The sequence below is a fragment of the Cibotium barometz genome, chromosome 32, assembly GCF_041138505.1.
Source record: "Cibotium barometz isolate CiBa-2024 chromosome 32, ASM4113850v1, whole genome shotgun sequence".
Classification (NCBI taxonomy): Eukaryota; Viridiplantae; Streptophyta; class Polypodiopsida; order Cyatheales; family Cibotiaceae; genus Cibotium; species Cibotium barometz.
Window position 1 is genome coordinate 23416664 of NC_141077.1, and position 14830 is coordinate 23431493.

At 45.3% G+C, this 14830-nt stretch overlaps 2 protein-coding genes across 4 annotated transcripts in view; one reads left to right on the plus strand and one right to left on the minus strand.

The window, feature by feature from the left end:
- LOC147619975 (ABSCISIC ACID-INSENSITIVE 5-like protein 2) overlaps positions 1–14830 on the minus strand; it is a 43223-nt gene that overhangs the window by 18743 nt on the left and 9650 nt on the right. The window lies entirely within an intron of this gene.
- On the plus strand, positions 5697–8765 carry LOC147619976 (uncharacterized). The gene is made up of 3 exons (XM_086772081.1): positions 5697–7632; positions 7728–8043; positions 8174–8765. The coding sequence occupies exons 1-3, from the start codon at positions 6128–6130 to the stop codon at positions 8597–8599; spliced, it is 2247 nt and encodes a 748-aa protein (XP_086628207.1). The 5' UTR covers positions 5697–6127; the 3' UTR covers positions 8600–8765.

Sequence of the window (14830 nt, forward strand, 5' to 3'; positions counted from 1 at the left end):
GTGCCTCGAAGATCTTATCTTTTGTATGCAGAATCGGAGGTACTTTCTTCCCGCCTTCCACAATCTCGAAAGGTGCCTTTCCTGTCGAAGTGTGAATGGTGTTGTTGTAAGCAAACTCCACCAAAGGAAGATACTTTTCCCACTGTTCTTTATGATCCGAAACATAACACTTTAGAAGATCCAATACAACTGAGTTGGCAATTTCCGATTGCCCATTTGTTTGTGGATGAAAAGACGATGAGAACTTCAACGAAGTCTTCATGTTCTCGAACAATGCTCTCCAAAATAAACTCATCATTCGAGGATCTCGGTCACTAACAATAGATGTGGGCATCCCATGGTATTTGAAGATATTCGTCAAAAATATCCTCAACATTTGCTCTGCATTAATCTTCTTCCTAACTGAAATGAAATGAGCCTGTTTGCTGAAACGATCTACGATAGTCCAGATGCCATCATTCCCACTCTTTGTTCTAGGAAGGTCAAAGATAAAATCCATAGCAATACCCTCCCACGGTCTATCTGGAATAGGCAAAGAATGAAGTAACCCAGGTGGCTTTTGACGGTCATACTTCACCTTTTGACAAATGATACAATCACTTTCTTGGGCACATAGTGTCTAAGGATGGCGTCACGATGGATCCAGCAAAAGTTGAAGCGATAAAGAATTGGCCGGATTTACAGACTATTCATGATGTGAGAAGTTTCTTAGGACTTTGTTCATATTACAGGAGGTTTATCCGATTCTTTGCAGAAATTGCTTCACCTTACATCACTTGACCAAGAAGGATGTAAAATTCCGATGGACAGCAAAAGAAGTGGAAGTTTTCAACAAGCTTAAGGAAAAACTAACCACTGGTCTAGTTTTGGTTTTACCGGATCTTCATAAACCTTTTGTGGTACAGTGTGATGCATGCGGGAATAGCATTGGAGCTGTTCTTATGCAGGAAGGACATGTTATTGCTTATGAGGGTAGAACTCTGTCACCAATAGAAAGGAATCTACAAGTATATGAGAAGGAGCTTCTTGCGATTATTCATGCTCTTTCTACTTGGAAGCATTATCTTCTTGGGGCTGATTTCATTGTTCAAAGCGATCATCAGACTCTTCGATACTTCCTTACTCAAACGAAGCTCTCAGAGAAGCATATGAGATGGGCAAACTTTTTGTCCATGTCTCACTTTCATATTGTTCATCTAGATGGCAAAAAGAATGTGCTAGCAAATGCCTTCTCTAGGAAACCACATGTGGCCGCCGTTTCCATTATCTTTCATCATGAACTTGATGATATGCGAGAACACTATGCTAATGACTCAGATTTTGAGCGGATTTTTGATCGTTTGGCCGACGGAGAACGAGTTGATCATTATTCTCTCAAGGAAGGATTCTTGATGATGCATGACAAATTGTGTGTCACATCTCAGCTGAGGCAAAAGGTTTTGACAGAATGCCATGCTCCGCCGGGCCATCATGGTATTGAGGCTACAGTGAAGGCTTTGGAGGCATTCTTTTATTGGCCTACTATGCGCACGGATGCTGATGCTTTTGTTCGTGATTGTATCATTTGTCAAAAGGTGAAGTATGACCGTCAAAAGCCACCTGGGTTACTTCATTCTTTGCCTATTCTAGATAGACCGTGGGAGGGTATTGCTATGGATTTTATCTTTGACCTTCCTAGAACAAAGAGTGGGAATGATGGCATCTGGACTATCGTAGATCGTTTCAGCAAACAGGCTCATTTCATTCCAATTAGGAAGAAGATTAATGCAGAGCAAATGTTGAGGATATTTTTGACGAATATCTTCAAATACCATGGGATGCCCACATCTATTGTTAGTGACCGAGATCCTCGAATGATGAGTTTATTTTGGAGAGCATTGTTCGAGAACATGAAGACTTCGTTGAAGTTCTCATCATCTTTCATCCACAAACAAATGGGCAATCGGAAATTGCCAACTCAGTTGTATTGGATCTTCTAAAGTGTTATGTTTCGGATCATAAAGAACAGTGGGAAAAGTATCTTCCTTTGGTGGAGTTTGCTTACAACAACACCATTCACACTTCGACAGGAAAGGCACCTTTCGAGATTGTGGAAGGCGGGAAGAAAGTACCTCCGATCCTGCATACAAAAGATAAGATCTTCGAGGCACATCGTTTCGTGGAGAATATGGATGAGGCTTACATAAAGGTCAAAATGGCTCTTCAAAGAACTCAAGAGAAACAGAGAAAAGCAGCAAACCTTCACCGTCGATCATTGGTTTTTGATTTAGGTGATTGGGTGCTTTTGAGATTTGAGAAGGCTAGACTCAAGAAAATGAAGGGTAAACAGAGCTTATATCCTAAATTGAGTATGCGGTACTATGGGCCTTTTCAGGTGATTGAGAAGATGAGTGATGTTTCCTATCGTCTTCAGTTACCGGATCTTTGGAAGATTCATAATGCATTCCATGTGAGTCTTCTTAGACCTTTGAGAGGTGCGGTGCCTACAGAGCAAGTTGATGAGCCGCAACCAGAGGTAGAAGAACTTGATGAGATTCTTCAACCGGAATAGATTTTGGCACATAATGAAAGAAAAGTCAAAGGGAAAGTTTCACGTCGATATCTGGTGAAGTTTGTGAACTATTCACCTATGGATTCGAAGTGGATGGAGGAGGGTGACTTGGCAGATTCACCGAGGATACTACAGCTTTTGGTTTGGAGCCTACCTTACAAAGTGCTTCAACAGGTTCAGCTATGGATTCTGGAGTACTGCCTATTACTCAAGAGGGGGTGACTCCGCTCCTTTGTCACAGAGTTCATTTAGATGAGATCTGCAAGTCACTTGGTGTTCTTATCAGCACACCCGAGATATTGACCTGACAGTATATGTCACCAATTGGCCGACCATTTGGTCCATCTCCAGTTTTTGTGTCTTGTTCACTTGAGGCCAGGCCAGTGTCTCATGTGAAGAGGCCAGTTTTCTTGCTTGACATGGACGGGAGCCAGACTGGTGCCACCCGTGTGTTAGCAGGATGGTGTCGTATGGATGGGAGCCAGACTGGTGCCACCATGACTTGGACTGTGTTCGACCCATGGGATTGTCACGCCATGGAAGAGCCAATATTCGTGCCGTGTCTTACCTATGGGACTGTCACTCCATAGGGAGGCTCGTGCCTGGAACTGTGTCCTACCTATGGGACTGTCACTCCATAGGAAGACCAAGGTTTTATGTTTTACGTCGTGCCATTTTTGTGCCGACAGATATTTTGTACTTGTTCCATGAACGGGAGATATGTCCATGATACTATTTGCACATGCACTCATATTTTGCATGTCTGAAACTGTTTTCGCATGACTTGTATTTTTGTGTTTGCCTGCTTGACATGTTACTTACTGAGCGGGGACGCCTGCCAGTGAGTCGTGAAGTCTGCTCTGTCTTCTGACGAGTTTTGGTGCATGTGAACAGGTGGTAAGTATATTGCACATGTTGTTTTAATATTTCATATTTTAACCCTTTGTTTTATAAGGTTATTTGTTCACACTCACTTAAAAGTGGGCACCCACTTAGGGGCCAAGATAGGGAGCCACACTTAAGTGTGTGTGTGGGGGTGGGTGCATGGTCACCTACCCACACCCCCATAGAACTGGCCGCCCACATGCAATCGTGGGGGGCCAGCCAAATCACTATGGTTTTACTCCCCCTCCAATACTCATAAAAAAAAGGGCAACCACCCTTCGTAGGACACAACCGGCGACCATCTCTTACGTTTCTGCTCCCAGGCGGCTGAACCGGTTGCGCATGCTTTTCCAGGAGGTGTGCGCTCCACTTGCAACAAAACTCCTGCGCAGGCTCCCTCTCCCATACAGGCTGCGCATGCTGCCAAGGCTACGCTACCTATACTTCAGGCGGCTGTGCGCCTGATCACCAGCCTACGGCGTTTCTCTCTCAAGTAACTGCTCTACTAGTTGCTGCGTTGCACAGCAGCCGGCTGTGTGTCCTTCACCAGCAGGTTGTGTGAACATCTCCAACAAGTTATACTTTGCAGCTAGGCCGTTATCCACCACCAGCAGGCTGCGCTCCAGTTGGGCTGTTGTTCCTTCAATTGGCAGCGTGCTCCTACAGCCAGGTATCTTCTCTAGGCGGCTGCCTCCTCGGCACAGTGGCTGCTGCCCTTCCCCCATACAAAGTGATTATATCATCCCCCGTCTTTCAGGTGGCTGCATCCCTGGTATCCTCCACTAGTAGCTGCACACAGACAGACACTATGGGTATTGGTTTTCTAAGTAAGTGAATTTCATATTTAAGTAAAGTATTTTGTGATAAATCTGATAAGGGATTCTCTCCACGGCAACACCCGTTCGGTGCCGGGTAGTCCAAGCTATTGGAGAACCTCGATTCAAAGGTGCTGAGATCGGGAGAGCCAGGAGTTAGTACGAGAGCGCCTGTTTGTGCGTGGTCTTGGAACACCAGTGGGGCGCTCTCTGCGGAGTCCAGTGAAAGCACGGGACCGTAGAGATTGGACCACGCTAGTGGTCCTTCTACTTCGAATTTCGACTTCAAGCCTTTTGTTTGGTACTGTATTCATTTGTACATGGACATCATCTGGTTCTTGGAACCCATGGAGCATTGTATTTGTTAAATACTCCCAATAAATATATCATATATTGAGAGGGGGGGGGGGTCGGCCCGTTCCGGCCCCAGTGCTGGTGTCCATTTATCTCATTACATTTCATTTCAATTTCAAGTTGTTATTAAGTTGTCCATTTCAAATTGTGATATTAAGTTGTGCTATTACGCGTGTGGGTGTCCAACGGAGTCTATACCCACTTGACGGGATCGGTTTCATTGGTATCAGAGCACGGTTGTTTCCCTCTTCTTAGTGGGGAAACGAACTTGTGTATTGGACACCCCGCTTTTAGCACACTTAACACAATGGACAGCCAAGGCAACCCTTTGGAAGTGCCTAATTCGAGGGGTCCATCTAGTGCCTCCCGTGGTTCTAATGCTCTACGAGGAAGGCACAAGCCCCTTGAAAGGGTAAATGATAGCAAATCAAAGGGTCAACTGTCTCCAGGAAAGACAGTTATGCTTGAACAAGAGCCTAATGCAATGAGGGCTGAAATGGAACATATGAGAAAACTTTTGCAGGCACAAGAGCAAGAGTAAAAATTTTTGCATGAAGATCCCCATGTGCAAAGTGCCATTGAAGCTAGGAAGGCTGATGCAATGGTAGATGTAACTTTTGAGTCCATGGCACGGGAAGTGGGCAAGAAGCCAAGGGAGTTGGCACTTGCCTACCTCCTCCGCAAAGGTGACATCAAAGAGGGGGACGATGGAGAGCTGAAATTCAGAAATCCACCTCGCTTGGAGTATGGAGATCCCGCATCTCGAAGGCTGAGGTCTTTTATGCAAAAGGAAGAGGTGACAGTCACCTCTCGACATGCATCTTCTCCACAAGGCACAAAACCTGATAGATATATGTATGCTAGTGCTCATGGAGGGCATGAAAGTCACATGCATTCAAGACATGTATGTAACGCGCGGAAGCTCTAGGTAGTCTTCTTTCAGCCCTAAACACTCTTGAGAACCATCTGATGCAAAAACGCAGGTATAGAGAGAGAGTAGAGAGAGAGAGTTGTGCTGGAAATTCAGTATATTCTTCTATGATACAAAAAGGTATCTGAATCTGCAGCCATGGGCTGCCTTACATACATAGTTGCAAAAAAACGCGTTTCAAACTTTAGGCTACTCGTTTGAAACGTGCAAACGTTTCAAACGTTTGAAACGCGTTTTTTTGCTGGGCCAGTTTTTTTTTATGATAGAAAACGTACGATGCAGTATCTCCTGGCATTTCAGTTTTGAAAGTGACGCTTGAAAGAGACGTTTCCAGCCTTTGAAGTCTTCCAGGTTTGCTTGCACCCCTACCTACGCACCAGTCCTTCTCCCCCGGCCCCTACGCACCGTAGGTAACAGGTTTGTACTAACCCTAAATCCTGATTTTTTCTGATTTTGGACCAAATTTCAGATTTGAAATTTGGGCATTTTTTGCCAGGTTGCCTACATTGGTGCATGCACACCTTGCCTACGCACCAAGCCTACTCCTCCGGCCCCTACGCACCCTGCTTCTCAGGTTTTTAATAACCCTAAATGCTGATTTTTTCTGATTTTGGACCAAATTTCAGATTTGAAATTTGGGCATTTCTTGCCAGGTTGCCCAAATTTCTTCATTCATTCATCATGCCTCGGGCTAAGGATGCCATGTGGAACCACGTAACTCCTGTGAGCAGATATGGGGGTTCAGGCACAGAAAGGTGGAAATGCAATTTTTGTGCCAAAGTGTCAGGTGGGTCTATTATTAGGGTAAAGGCCCATTTTACAGGAGTAAGAGGGGAAGGCATTGGCCCTTGCAGTCAAGTACCAAGAGAGGTTGTAGCGTCTCTTCAGCAATGGAAGAGAGAACATGAAGCAGCAAAGGGAATTCAGCCTATTGATGATGATGTACAGGATACAGATTCTGTAGGTGATGTGTCCAAAAGAGCTAGGACAGAGGATGATTTGCAGAGTCAAGCAGGTGGGTCTAGCTCCATTCCTGTAGCCCACAGATCTTCATTGCCCACCGTGCCTTCTCTAAAGAGGGCAGGCATTAAAGCAGGCATACAAAAGCAAGCTGTCAAGGAGGCCACACGTGAATTGACAAAGTTGTTTATACAATGCGCTTTGTCATTTCACGTCGTGCGTACTCCTCGTTGGAAGAAGGCCATTAAAGCTATCAGCCGCATTGGGTATGAGTGGGAGGGTCCATCTTATGAGTCCCTTCGCAAAACCCACTTAAGGAAGGAGAAGAAGGCAGTGGAGCTTGAGATGGAGCCTTTGAAGGCAACCTGGCAGAAATATGGATGCACATTGCTTTGTGATGGCTGGACAGACATGAGAAAGAGAAATGTATATAACATTTTGGTGTCCTGTTGTAAGGGCACAATGTTTTTGCGTGCCATTGATGCCTCGGTTCCAGGTACAGTTGTTACTGGAGCATTCATATGGAGACATTTGCGTGAGGCAGTGCTAGAGATTGGCCCAGAGAACATAGTGCAGGTAGTTACAGATAATGGGTCAAATTGTGTATCTATGGGCAGGATGTTAGAGGATGAGTTTCCAAAGATAGTGTGGACTCCATGTGCATCACACAGCTTGGACCTCTTGATAGAGGATGTGGCCAAAATTGGGTGGATTGCCGACCTCTTTAGTACTTCTCGGAGCATGGTGAAGTTTGTCACCAAGAGGCCAAAGGTTTTAGCTATGTTTCGTGCACACAGTGATTTGGAGTTGTTGAAGCCCTCAAACACCAGGTTTGCTTACATGCTCATTGTGGTTGAGAGGCTTGTGCGGGTCCGTACAGGTTTACTCCGCACTGTTGTCTCTCAGGAGTGGATGGCATGGGATGATAGAGAGCATCCCAAGGCAGTAGCATTTGTGCGCGCGGTAATGCGAGACACTTGGTGGGCTGAGGCCCTTGCACTTGTCACGGCCACTCAGCCTATATATAGTGTGCTTCGCATTACGGACATGGAGGGCAGCACCCTTGGACTCTTATATGAGTTCATGGACCGCATTGGAGAGGCCCTAGATCGATGCACTATACTATCAGCTGAGAGGTATGTATCATTGTATGTCATTGTTGTTCTTTTAGTTGCCAGTGGCCACATTATACATTGATATTAATTCCATGCTTCCAAGTGTCGTTGAACAGGATCCAGGACATCAGGGAGGTGTGGAACCGTAGATGGGATTGGTTTCATAGGCCAATCCATGCGGTTGCCCATATACTACACCCACTATGGCGGAATGAGGAGCAGTTCAACAATGAGGAGCTAGAAGAGGGATGGCAGTCTTACATCCAGACCTGGACTGGAGGTGATGTTCAGCTCCTCAGGAAGTTAGAGGATGAGCTCCTAGTATTTCGGAATGGGAGTCATGCCTTTGGGAGAGCCACTGCAGTTTTGAGAGAGACTCAGCTTCAGCCAGTCTCTTGGTGGGAGAAATATGGCATCGGTACTCCAGTTCTGGTAAGTGCCCACTGACAAGTTACAACTTACATGTAATAAGTTTGCACTTTGAAGTAACAACTTAGTACTTACAACTTATATAAGTTGTTTCTTCTTATTATTTATAAAGTTTTCTGTTATCTTTTGACAGAAACGCCTTGCATTACGAGTCCTCTCACAGGATTGCAGCTCTGGTCCATGTGAGAGAAACTGGAGCACATGGGCCCTCTTCCATACAAAGAAGAGGAACAAATTGTCCACTGCTCAATTAGAACGGTTGGTGTATTGTCATTGCAACCTCCGTTTAATTGAGCAGCAAGGCAATCCCATTGAGCCGCGCCAAGTGAATGTCGACAAGATCGACATAGAGAAAGTGAAGGACGTACCAGAGATCCCTGCTGAGGAGCGCGACATCTATGCCATGCTATACGAGGAGATGATGGCACCAGCTACTATGACACGATCACGGGCACCGACATCAGCAGATCATGCATCTACGAGTGCTGAGGCTGAGGCTGAGGCTTCATCTTCTTACGACACAGACTCACATTCCTCAGAGGAGGATGATGCTGAGTAGTTACTAGTTACTACTAGTGACTCTTGACTCTTGACACTTGAGTCTAGAGTTGAGAGTCCAGACTCCAGACATTGGAGACCATTTGTTTTTTCAGAGTTTTTGTATTTGGTCTTTCGGTACAGACATCTGTATTTCAGATTTCAGATTTATCATTTGACACTATTCACTAGTGCTTAGTATGTTGCTTAGTATGTTGTAAGTTGTAACTTGTAACTTCAAACTGGTTATGCTATTAATAATTATATGGGTTTTTGCCATCTATGATCTAATTCCTGATTCCTGAAGACTGCCATGTATCATGTATGATGTATCATGATTCATGTTACATGTATGATCATTGTATGATGTAAATTGTAATCATGTATGATGTATTAAGAATCAGGATTCAGTATGAAATTTGAATCATGGATTCATCATTCATGATGTATCATGATTCATGTATATGAAAGTTGAATGTAGATTTTAGCATTAAACTGTACCAAACATAAATTTATGGACACCCCCCTAAAAAAAACCTGGAAAAAACACCTGAAAAAAAATTTGAAAAAAACTTTTAAAAAACTTTTGGAAATTTGTTTGAAACGTTTTTGAAACGTTTCAAACACGTTTCAAAAACGCGTTTCAAAAAACGTGTGGCAACTATGCTTACATAAAAGGTGATTACACCTAAATCTGTCCCCTGTGGGACCTCTAAGGATCCAAACCCCTAGTGGGATTGAATGATTAAACACAATGAGCACTTGGGCTATTTATAGCCTTTGAAATCCATGTGGAACTGGGCGACTGCTGGTCGGCCAGTAATAAATGCATAAAATGTCATTTAATACATCCGACTCCTCCTTGTTCATGATGCGCAGCCGACTGGTCCTCCTTCCTGTTCATGATACGCAGCCAACTAGTCCTCTTGCTGGCGCCTCCTGCTGCCCCTATTTCTGGTTCAGCCGACCATGTCCATGAGCAGCCGACAGCCACCTGTCCTTCAGCTCCAGTCTACACTGCCAACTGTTGCTCTATGCTCTATTAACCTGGTTCTGCTCTTTATCTGGCTGCCTCTTCAGGATCTAGCCTGGAGAATGTCCATGGCATCTATGATGCACATGACAATGTATCCCATGGTAAGGGTGACAGGTCTGCTAGAACAATTTTGCCTTCTGAGTTGTCTCATGGAGAGACATTGCCATATGCAGGAAAGTCACATGCCTCGGATTCTCAAGTTCGTGGAGCACATGCCACCGTGCTTCATGAAACTTCCATGATGGCCCATGGAGCCCATGCAGATAGGGCTGCCCCGTTGGATAAGGGGAAAAGAAAAAGAGAAGACCATGAGCCTCATGCCAGAAAGCTCAAGGAATTTAAAGCAGGTGACAAATCTGTTAAGTTTGATGTTTTTCATGGAGAGCATGATGCTTCTAAAGTGTTAGCATTTGTGGCACAGTTTGAAATTGCCTTTAGCGATGAGGACTTCACTGAGAAGTCAAAAGTACGCCATGCTAGCATGTTTTTGAAAGGGACTGCTGCTCATTGGTGGATTACTGAAAAGATCACCAAGGATCCCATTTGCACCTGGAAGGAATTTAAGGATAGATTCTATGCTCAGTTTTTGCCACCAAATGCGGAGCAAACTCTCACCCAAAAGTGGGACAAGCTGGAGCAAAGAGATAATGAAAGCGTGCAACAGTATGTCAACAAGTTTTGGAAAGTGTTGCTGGAAGTAACTCCCTTTATGCAAAAAAGGGAGGATGAAAGAAAGAGGAAGTTTCGCTCTGGACTGCAACCAGCATATCGTTCGGGCATTGAATTGCACCCGAAACATACTTTGCAATAGCTCACAGCTTCTGCTCTTGCCACGGAGCAATTGGTGCTCAAAATTAAGCAGGATCAAGGCGGTTCAAAGGGGTAAGACAAGGCTGTCCCAAATCTGCAAAAGGGTGAACAGCCACCTAAAAAGAACTTCCGGGAGACCTACAAGGGTGGTAAAGCTGAAAATACCACATCTAAAGATCAGGGCCCAAGGAAGAACAAATTCGGCTTAACCCCGGAACAAAGAGAGCAATATGCCAAGGAGGGAAAATGTTTTTCTTGTGGTAGCAAGGAGCACATGTTTCGACAATGCCTTGACCGCAAACCTAAGCACGAGGACAAGCAGACCAAGGCTAATGTACATGCAGTTCCTGATGTGCAAGGAAATACAAGTCATGATGCAAAAGAGCGGATGGTATGCAAGGCTTGGGGTCAAATCAAGGATCAGACCGCCTTATTCATGTTTGATGACTGTGCAATCGATAACTTCATCTCTATGCAAACGACAGCTGCATTGGGTATTGAGGTTGAGAATATGGGACCTCAGATTGAAGCCGAAGCTGCATTTATTGGTAAAGAGGTGCAGGTTACCCCATTGATAGGGAAGTTGCGCATCCATATCCAGGGCTACCTTGATAATGAACATTTCCTAGTTGCTCCACTAAATGGATGTGATGTATTGTTGGGCAAGCCGTGACACCATAGGCTTGAGCCCCGCAAAGACTACAAGTCCAATATGATTTCTTTTATGCATAAAGTCCGCATGCATTTTATTGATGCTGGCAAAGAAGGGGATTCCATCCCACTTGTATCACACATCCAAATTAATAAAGCAATCAAAAAGAGTCTTTCTGCGTACTTGGTTTTTGTTCGTGATAGCCTTGTGCCAAATCATCAAAATGTGGATGCTATGTCTAACCAGCTAGGAAGTCTTGGACTTGCCACCATTATGTTTCATTTCTGCACTCTACGCAAGCGAGAGTGCGTCTTCAAAGGTGGCTGGCCTAAACATACGCACCTCCCATTGGATTTGCGTGTCCAGGCCATACAAAAACTGCTCTTTCTCGTCCGTATCAGATAAGCCTAATTGCAGACATAAAGTCGAAATTTTATTGGCAAACTGAAGGACTGGTTGCGCGTTCTGACGCGCTCCCCTGAACTCGTCTTCGAGTCGCTCAAGGTAGTGGGGCGGTAGAAACCGCTGCTTAAGGTCGCGGACAAACTCGTCCCACACATAAGCTGCCATACCTGCTCTCGTGTGGGCATGAGCCCACTGAATCCACCAAGGAATGGCCTCACCTTCCAAAGCTAAGATCACTTTGTCAGTATCTGTTTTCCTAACTGCGGCAAAGTAAGCTTCAAATTGATGTAACCATGAATAAAGAGTTGTGGGATCGAGTTTACCATTATACTTACTAAAGTTCATTTTCTCGGGAAAATGATTCGAGAGCGCCGCCGGTGTCAATCTGGCGTCCAAGGCTCTGAGGTAACGCTCGTGTTCCACGCGTCGCATGGCTTCGTCTTCTCGTTGTCGAATCTCCAATGCACGCATCTGCAACTCAAGCAAAGAGCTTGGCTGCGGCGGCTGTGACCCTGCGAGAGGGTCCCTGTGTCGAGGATCTGGTATCTGGGATACGGAAGGAGAGGGAGGAGGAGATGGAAAACGCGACACTGGAGAGCGGGTACGCTCCTCCAGAGCCAAGATCCGCACCTTCTGCTCATCCAACTTGGCTGTCTGTTCTGCGATTGCTCGCATCATCTGCTGGAACATGTCTGTGACACTCAAGCCTGGTGCCCTAGCTGGGCTGCCTGGTGCACTCTGGTCCCATGGTTCTTGGTCTCTCTCGTCGTCGAAGCTCACCATAGCAGGAAAATGCAATTCCTTTCCAGAACGCAATCTGACCATCCACTATCTGTGTGGGAGACGTCCAGAGGCCTCCGGAGGCTAAAAACCAACCGTCCTTCGAGGGACAGGAGTCACTCCGAAAGGGATAGTCCACCGGCGTCTAAAAACCAACCACACGAGCGAGAAAAAATTTTGGTTTCTTTGCTGAATCTTTGTACTTGAAGTAGGCTCTGGTACCACTGTAATATGCGGAAGCTTCGGAGAAGAATCGGTAACTTCAATACTCATAATTCAGCACTCTTTTTGCAACGGAAATTAACGCACAAAACTGAAAGGAGAAGTGCAGAAAAATATAGAGAGAGACAGAGAGAGGGAGGGAGAGGTGGAGAGGACACAGTATTGGGTCCCAATTACCCTCTGTAGGGCCCCCACCACGGATGGTGTATTTGCTTTATTAGAATGATGAGAAATCTGAAAGAAAATACAGCAATCTTGGACCTTTTCTTGGCTGGGAATACCTTGCCCTTGACCTGAATCCTTCACCCCTTTGCTTAGCACCCTCTTGGCTTTGTCTAGCCTCTTATGCTTGAGCTCTTGGTGGAGAATGAGATGATCAATTGGGATTATGGACTCTCCTATTTATACTACCCAATCATGAGCAATCGGCCAGCATTAAAGCAGTCGGCCAGCATTAAAGCAGTCGGCCAGCATAAAAGACTCCCACGGCTGAATTTCCAACATTTAATGCTGAAATAAATCACATAAAATGCTGCGTTTTTTTCCTAACTGGCTAGGCATCATGCGCCTGCTTCCAGAGGGCTGGGCACAGCTTTTGCCCACAATCCAAGGGCTGGGCAGCCTGTATGGGCTGCCCCATACTTGCCCTACAGCCATATAAAGGCTGTAATCTCCTGGAAATTGCCTTAATCTTGCCCTAGGGCTGTCCTACAACCCCTCCATGGCTGGTGGGTTCAGCCTGGGCCTTCCTGGCCCTCATGGGGTTGGTTCCACACCATTCCCATGCCGACACTAAGATCCGGGGTAGCCCTATGGGCTGGCCTCTTGTCGTAACCACTATCTACTCAGTGATCTGGCATCCGGTACCATACCAGATACACAGAACCACTGACATCATTCTAGAGGGAGACTCACAACGCGGACTGGCACTGTGTGCAGGACAGTGCACACCCGACCTTGGACTCATGTGCAGGACAATGCACACCTGACCTCGGACGACTGAGATGGATCCCTGGCTGACTCGTCCCGGACTCGGCTCACATGGGACCAGTTCACCATCCCAGCTCCTGCACCTTCTGTACATAAATGTCTACGTGGCATCCAAGTGCGGGATGCACGTGACACTCGCTTCTATTTTTCAAGAGGTTTGGAATACAAGGATCATGCATGCGAGTTGGAAGATTGGGCTTGTACATTTATTGCCTAAAGTTCCATCCCCAATTAATCTATGTCAATGGAGACCAATCACATTGATGGGGGCTATGTATAAGATATTTGCAAAGCTCTTGGCTAACAGGTTGTAGTGATTTCTTCCTACTTTTATTCATCCAAGGCAATATGGATTTATTAAAGGTCGAAATATTTTGCATAATATACTAAATATACAAATTGGATTTGATTATGCAAGGGCTTCAAAGCAAGAGGTGGTTATGATTCAACTAGATATTGAAAAGGCTTATGATCACGTTAGTTGGTCTTTTCTTTCGCGGTTTATGCAAGCTATGGGATTTGGCCCTCGCATGTCTTCTTTGATTTATACTATTAGCCAACATGTAGTGGCTAGGCTTATGATTAATGGTGGGGTGACTAATGGTGGAATGACTGAGCCCATTCATTCGACGAGATCGGTCAGGTAGGGATGCCCACTTAGCCCTCTTTTGTTTGCAATTGTTACACATCCAATCTTATCTCGACTAGATAAGCTAGCGGAGGATGGTGAAGTTGTAGGGCTTACACTTCCAAGCGGAGAGCAGATGGTCGGCCAGGCATTAGCAGATGATTCTTTCATGTTCCTTAAGGCTCAAAGAGATAATGTCCATAAATGCTAGAAAAGCCCTATAAATGTTGTCAGCTGGTTCCGAGTTGCTATCAGCTACTACTGATAAATGCTATCAGCTGCCATTAATGCTCACGACTTCATTAATGCTCTAATACTGCAATTGGCTACTGACCAGGTCCTGTCGGCTGGTTCCACAGTCCACTACCTAATGTGATAAATGCTCTAGATGCCTTTAAGACTTTATGTGCTGTTGTCGGGGCTGTAACAGTCCCATACACATGCTCATGCTGTGATATATGCTGTAAATGCTCTAGATAATACTGAATGCTACCTGATTAATGCTTATGGATGCTAAGAATGCCATGTCACTTGTACACCTACTGGGTGTGCACGTGACATTTGCCTTGCCCTTTCCTTGGGCAACAAGGCTTGATCCCCATGCTTTATGCCCAACTTATTCACCCAAGATTGCTCGTCTTGCAAGAGTAAAGACACCAACTCATCAACTGAGAATGAGCTGGGATTGCCCTTCATCAATAGCCTTAGTGTAGTGGCAAAATCCTGATAT